The sequence below is a fragment of the Branchiostoma floridae genome, chromosome 11, assembly GCF_000003815.2.
Source record: "Branchiostoma floridae strain S238N-H82 chromosome 11, Bfl_VNyyK, whole genome shotgun sequence".
Lineage (NCBI taxonomy): Eukaryota > Metazoa > Chordata > Leptocardii > Amphioxiformes > Branchiostomatidae > Branchiostoma > Branchiostoma floridae.
The window spans coordinates 803,565-811,143 of NC_049989.1; the positions used below are offsets into that span (position 1 = coordinate 803,565).

Below are 7,579 nucleotides of genomic sequence, written 5' to 3' on the forward strand. Positions count from 1 at the left end.
TTGCAGTGGCCGCTTCCAACACCACCAACATTTTGCCATGGTGCCACTGGAACTTAAAACCACTGCAAAAAGTCCTTTTTCCCTGCTACCGCGAAATTAAATCCCCGTGAACAGTACAGCAATCAATAGTCAAGTTCAATCTCTACAACTGGATATAAAAAAGCAGAGAATTACTTCCAGACACTCATTGTTTGGAAGCAATTATGTCAATAATTTTCTGTTTCAAATCTGTCGTTTAAGCTGACGAAAATATATGTTCCCCACACTCATTTCATGAAGTTCAGATTGTTTCGATGGGTGGGGTGAAATTATTTTCTATCCCAACAAGCAAATTTCCATCCGGGACAGAGGGCCAAGTCCTGGAGATAGCCCTGAATAAAATTCACCAAACAAGCCAAACAAACATCATGCAGCTCAGTCCTGAAAACCAGGATGCTGAAAGGACTCACCTGTAGACCATCCTCTCCCTTCCTGAGCTGCAGCAGTGACACCAGAGCCAGTTCACTACTGGCCTGGACAGCTGTGTTCTTCTCCTTAGTGTTACTAACCAAAGCAGGAACCAGGACACGGCACACACTGAGTGGAAGAGGATTGCTTGACTTGTTCACCACATGGTTCACCCCCTGGGCTGCCACCATTTTGATATCATTAGATGAATGGTTAAGAGCCTAGAACACAGAAAAACTCATGGTGAGAATCTGAATCATGGTAAGAATCTGTATCATTATCTTTATAATATTACAAAAGGGAGACTTGGTGAACATTAATCAAGAAAAGTGCACAGCTTAGGCTGACGTCACATTTCCAAAAGGGGCCCCGCCGGGCAGTTTTGCAAAACGGAAAGTATGATATAAAAGACAACTAAAACACATAACAGACCAAAAATAATTCAACAGCATGCCTTGTGCATACTTATTGGCATAAACAGGCATGTGTGCACAAGCACACAGTCACATAAATGTACAAGCACACGCATATACACACAAATGTACATGCACAGGCACTCCAACATACAAAATGTATTGTGCAGACAGAGACATGCTTACATGTAAATGCACATAAATATTTTACATAGATTCTAACAACCACACAAGACACATGCACAAATCTGTGCACACACAATACATTATATACATTGTACATACAAGTGTACAACCCACACACATAGAATGAACAATCATGTACATTTGTATAAGGTACTTCAATGAATAAATCCATAAAAAAGTACTTTTCCTTGGAAGCATGGTTCCTGGCACACATCAACAGCAGGATAACACTCATTGCCTCAGTAGAAAAAAAGCTGTGGAACCATCCAAAATGATCTCAAAATCTTAATAAACATTAAATTTTTTTTATTTTGTGCATTCACCCTACCTTGACAGCTGTGGTAAGTAGAGGTTTGGGGATGTCAGCAGTGTTGGACACAACGTGAGTCAAGAGAAAGCCCAGAGCACGGACTCCACTGCTACAGATGGGGATCTGCAAGGAACGTCATGATATCATTCCACAAAATTCCACTTGGACAAGATAGTAGGCTCATAAATACGTAGTAAAACCTTTTGAAACTAACATAAAAAGGGCGCCTCATAATTTCATAATTTCAATAAACAAAGCAATTCTGCCAAATCATTCGCTTACTATAGCTATGCATATTGTTTGCTGTGAATTCTACTTTACTTTTCCTAATACATGTAGTACATGACTATTGTACAAAATGCACGTACATGTAATGGGGGCGCCCTAACATGGCGCGTCTTTTCATGAGCTCAAACTCATGGCGCTCCATCGCTAGTTGCCAGAGAGTTGTAAATTTTTGATGAATTTTTTTTTTACACATTCATCTAAATAAGATACTTGGATAAGAAATATATGTACATTCATACGCTTCATGAACCCTTCGCTTCCTGTGTTACAAGCAGCAAACAACTTTTTTGTGTGTGTGTCAATGCTATTTTCTGATTTTGTGTTCCATTAGACAGTGTGCCCTAACTTTGTACGCTTTGGTAATTTTGCGTGCAGAGGTAGACTCCCTTGCAGTCTTCGGACGGGGCTAGGTTTTTTTTTGGGGGGGGGGGGGTCGTTGGTTCGCAATTTTCAACATTGGCCATGGTCTCTTGTGTCGGGAAAGGGAGTTAATCGAGGAAGGGAGTTTGCTGTGGAAGGGAGTTTGCCGTGATAGCGAGTTTTCCCCCGTCCCGGGACACAATCCAGGTCGTGTTTTCACAGGAAAAGGGCTGAATGAGCTGCATGCGGCGGCCCAACTAACAAAATCATTATGAAAAACGATGCATCCAACATCACCAAAACTCTGTCTACATGTACTTGGGAAATATATTCCACATCTCCCTGTACATTTTCACTGCTATAGACTGTATGAATCATATGTTAGAGTGTAACAAATCTTTGGAGCGTTCCCTCATCTGCCACACACCCGCGGGAAAACAACAGTGATGCCTACATGTGTATGTTGTGTTTTTCTGGTCGTTTTGCTACTCAACAAACATTTGAAGACCCATATTTGTAGTGTCTTGTGAAGCTGTATTTCTTATGCGTATGATAGTTGTGTGGCTGTTTTGTACAGCTTATATATTTAGGACACAAGTCGCCAATACCCAGTAACCGGCAACTGCAGTGATTTGGCACTACCAACATTATTGTTAAAAAATTATTTTTTCCAAGAAAACAGGAGATGAATATGGAAAAAGTAATATTTTTTATGCATACAGAAGTCTGTGGCAACAAACACAGCATTCTTGTGCATAACAAGGTCAGCAACAAATCCGTGCAAAGTTAGGGCGCACACCATCTACACATAGAAGTATTACATCACTGAAAATCTTAACTTGGCAGATCAAAGTGACTGCAGCAGCATATCTTACCCTGTCTGCTGCACAGCTGGCGATGACGATGCCTGTCACCTTGTCCCCAAACTGTTCGTCCATCAGCCTGCTCGCCGCCTCCTTCAAGGCCACAGCAAGCGCCACGCTACGACCTTGTCTCAGCATCCAATCAGCTGATGGATCATGGTCTGCCAAAATGTGAAAATGATATCATTTATATAAATTATATGGAAGATTTTTGCCTTCAGGCTTATCATTTGTAATTGGAATTTACACAAAGCGCACAGTCTGTACTTTGATAAGAAAATGCAATAACCTATCAGATAATCAGTCTTCTAATGATTTGTAATATTCATGGTTTATACAATTATAATAATAATAATGGTTTATTTCACAGAAGCATTTCGCAGCCTTTAGGCTGAATTGCACACTCCTTTCACAATTGATTAATATACAGCTGGGTAAAATCCTATACAAAAAATTACAGCCTTAAGATTAAAAGTATTTTTAAATTCTATTGATATGATTTACAGCAACAGGATAATCTCAGCGTTTGTAATGCTTTCTAATCATGAACATTTAACATTGGTGGTCGATACAATACATGATCAATCAACAATACAATAACAATACAAGAATTAAGATTTGATGGGTTTTTCATTCACATATCAACTTAATGCACATGTCTACATACTGTTATTTAGCAAAGTAGTTAGATATGGAATTGGGCTGTTTCTGTAGCGCTCTGTGTGTACTGGCAATGTGACTAGTTGATTGTTTTGTCGCGTTACCCTGCCGCTGACGTCTCCTCTACGCTTGGGGAGCCAGTGTCGGTACTCGTCTGAGGCGTACAGGCTCTTCGCGAACTTCAGACAAAGGGCATCCCGTCTATCATTGAGTTTCTCCAGGTTTAATACTTGACATGACAGTGAGTAACTGTGGTAGCTACTTCCCAGTATAATCCTGGTTGCACGCCTCTGTATGTTCTCAATTTTCTTCCGTTGTCCGTTTGTCAGACCTCCATGCCACACAGGGGCGGCATACTCTAAAACTGGGCGAACAAAGCACTTGTAGACGGTCAGCAAGTCCTCCACTGGTAGGTTGAATTGTCGAAGTCTGCACAGCAAGTATAACCGTTGGTTCCCCTTCTTGGTCATTTCTGTAACTTGACTTTCCCAACCTAGGTTTGCTTGAAATATGACTCCCAAGCATTTTGCAATGGGCACTACCTCCAGCACATGTCCATTGATGGAAAGAGGGGGTGGTGGTGGAGGGTTGCGGGCAAAGCAGATGTGCACAGCCTTGCACTTAGAGGGGTTAAGTTTCATCTTGTTTTCCTCGGTCCAGCTTGACAGGTTATCCAGGTCGTTCTGCAGCTTAGATGGTTCGGATTTGCGCCTTGATTCGATGAGGTTCAAATCGTCAACAAAGGCCCTCGACGGTGAGTTCATGCTGTTTGTTAGATTGTTGACGTGAGCTATAAACACTATCGGGCCCAGCTTGGTGCCTTGAGCGAGCCCGCACGTGAGTTCCTTCTTCTGGGAAAGCGCACCATGGTATCTGGTTCTCTGCGAGCGTTGTGAGTGGAAACTGACAATCCAGGGGATAATTTCTGGCCTGACTCCCAGGTTGATCAGGTGCTTCATTGCTACTGTATGATCCACTAGATCGAAGGCTTTGCTAAAATCCGTCAATACCCAAGTGCTGGAAGTTCCTCGTTTGTCTGCTGCCTCATAGAGTTGATTAGCCAAAGTGAGAAGACAATGCGTTGTTGATCGCCCCTTGAGCCCCCCAAACTGGTTTGGAGAAATACTGTTCTTCATGTCCTGCAGCATCCAAGTTGCCACGAAGTCCTCACATACTTTTGAGATGAGGGAGGTCAGCGAAACGGGTCGTAGGTGGTTGATGTCTGGTGGACTAGTCTTCGGGAGCGGTACCACCACTGCCTCTTTCCACTCGTGTGGCACCCTATCTTCAAGCAAAGAGGAGTTTAAAATGTTGGCAATAGGTTCACTCAGTTCGACTGCGTATTCCTTGAGCAACCTACCGTCAATTCCGTCAGGGCCTGCAGATTTTGTTGTTTTGATCTTTGATCTTCCAGTACACATCCCAAGGCTGCACTGTTGGAGGGGGACGGCTTGGGAGATACGTTGGTAAGTTAGACAGGTCGAGGGGTGGTAGTGATGTTGTTACGTCGGTAAATTTCTGGTTGATGAAATTTGCCATGTCGTGATGATTGTCTGGATCGACTCCTTCGGCTTGGACGGTCATGGCTTTTTTCTGTGTGCCTGTTAAAACCTTTATCTCCTTGTACCATGCGCTCGGGTTGTCTTTCTTCAGTTTCTGGACTCTGCTGGTGTAGTATTGTTTCCTGGCCCTTTTGATCATCCTCTGGATCTTATTGCGAAGTGCCCTCCATGTTTTCCACTTTTGATCGCAGAATGCTCGCTGACGACGTTTAATTGCTTCCTTTATTCTTGGGGAAATCCAGGGCTTGTCCTGCAGATATGTTCTTAGTACTTTAGTGGGAAAGTGTATTGCTACTGCCTCGTTCAACGTTGTATAGAAGGCTGATGTTTTGTCTTGTGTTTTCTGTGCCTCTGTTACTTCGTTCCACTGGTGCTGGGTGATCCATTGGCCGAATGACCGAATACCGGAGTCTTTCATTGGCCGTATCTCCCGTTTTGCGACCTTGTTCTCGACCCGGTGGTACTTTGGCGTCAACAGTACAACGTTGTGGTCTCCACGACCCAGCGGTGAAGTAACGGACGGCGGATTATAGAATTCAGAGACATTTGTCATTATAAGATCAAGAATAGCATTAGATCTTGTAGGTATGTTGACAACTTGTCGTAAACCATTGCCAGTACACATATCAGATACATCTATATTGTTAAAATCACCCAATATCAGATAGCCTGCATTGTCGTACTGAGTTCTAAGTTTGTCTACAGAATCTAGTAAATGTTGCTTTAACATGTCAACATGTGGGGATTGGGGTGGCTCATAGACTACACATGTGATAATGGACGAAATCTTTCTGGGGAGCCGTTTGGGCCGTATCATAGTCCATAAACACTCCAGTTCATCTGGTACATCAACTGTCATAATACGATGTGCTGCAATACTATCTCTTACATAAAGCGCAACTCCACCACCACGTCTACCTTCTCTTGACTTAACAAAGACATTGTAACCGTCAACTGACCAGAATTCAGGAGGTATGTCGTTGCGAAACCATGTTTCTGAAACGGCGGCTACATCTACATGTTCATTTAACAGTACAGAGTGAAATTCATCGAGTTTGTTAGCCAGAGAACGAGCATTACACAATAAAACATTTGGTACAACAATCTGGTGTGGCGTAAGCTGAGTTCTAGAGTTTGTAGTCGGGACTGGTACTACCTGTCGCAGTCTGGGGTATGTGTGGACAGCTGAGTTCGCCGTAGGTATGTCCTCAGTGTTGTTAGGGTGCAGATCCGGAACGTCGGGGATGGTCGATGCACACGTCCGTTGATTGGAATGAACATGGATCAAGACACTGTCATTAGGACGATGATGTTCCTGGGTTGCTATGGTAATGAGATTTGCAGTGTTTGTGTTGCGACGATCACCATGCGGAGAATGCCCAGATTTGCATATCAATGATGGAAAGATGTCCCCCGTCTCATACCTGTGACCAACTATGGTGGTAATTTTGCGATGGAAGTTCCTCCCAGCACGAGTACCTCGGTACCGGCCCCAAGGACGTAGTAAACCCAGGTCGCGTAGCTGTGTCTTCAGCTGTGGTCCCGCAGGAGGTGCCGCGGACTTGATTCGGTGGAAGAAGCTCGCCGTGTACATCAGAAGACCCCCCCCCCGCCATTGTTCTGTACGACTGGTCACAGTTCCGAGTTCAGCTCCACATAAATCACAGAAATGACACACACATCGACCAGCGAGGTTGCCTTTACGCGGTGAGAACTTTCACGGGACTGTTCCAAGTACTAAAACTGCTCTTTCGCAGAGAGACAGTCGATTTAGACAGTATAAAAAGACAAACATTGCAGAGCTACAGAAACCTGCGGCTGCTCGGAAAGCGCCACCTATCTATCTACATGGACAGATGGAGTTTAACAGTAACATGGGAGACATGCACAGGAAACAATTTTCACTCCCCATGTACAGCTATCCAGTATTATGAACAGTACCTCGCACTAGCCAAGCAGTTGGGGGACAGGCATGAGGAGGGACTGGCTTGCACGGACATTGGACTGACCCATTCTGTGAAGAATGCATCAATTTTTTTCAATTACAAATTACTATTAATAGTTTACTTAATTTGTGATCAATTACCGGTAGTACTGTATTACGGTAGAAACAAACTTGACTCAGCTATTAATGTGTGACAGCCTATATTGACCATGTCATTTTTCAGCCAGTAGAAACATTGATTTTTTTGTTGTTGCTGTCCTCATTAACTTCTATTATTTCGCTAGACGTGGTCTCTTAACAAAACTAAAAGTGAAAATTTATGAGAGTGAAAACACATAGAAAAATGTAATTTAAATTTCGGGCAAGTGAAAATTTGGTTCGGGCAAGTAAATTTTTAATGTACTTGCCCGATAGGACAAGTGAATTTTTGAAAGCTTGTCTAACCCTGAAGTAACACTCTCTACGTGAAACAAATCAAGTCATCTGATCTAAAAGCATCCACAAAATTTAATGTGTTTTACTTTTTTAGTGTACATGTACATCAA

At 43.0% G+C, this 7,579-nt stretch overlaps 1 protein-coding gene across 1 annotated transcript in view; it reads right to left on the reverse strand.

The window, feature by feature from the left end:
• Nucleotides 1–7,579, reverse strand: part of LOC118426103 (eIF-2-alpha kinase activator GCN1-like) — a 65,808-nt gene that overhangs the window by 2,558 nt on the left and 55,671 nt on the right. Inside the window, exons 52-55 of the mRNA XM_035835362.1 lie at nucleotides 3,632–4,808; nucleotides 2,880–3,035; nucleotides 1,375–1,479; nucleotides 450–668 (exon numbers count right to left, since the gene is read on the reverse strand). Of these exons, the coding sequence (XP_035691255.1) occupies nucleotides 450–668; nucleotides 1,375–1,479; nucleotides 2,880–3,035; nucleotides 3,632–4,808 (1,657 nt within the window). The remainder of the gene's footprint in view (nucleotides 1–449; nucleotides 669–1,374; nucleotides 1,480–2,879; nucleotides 3,036–3,631; nucleotides 4,809–7,579) is intronic.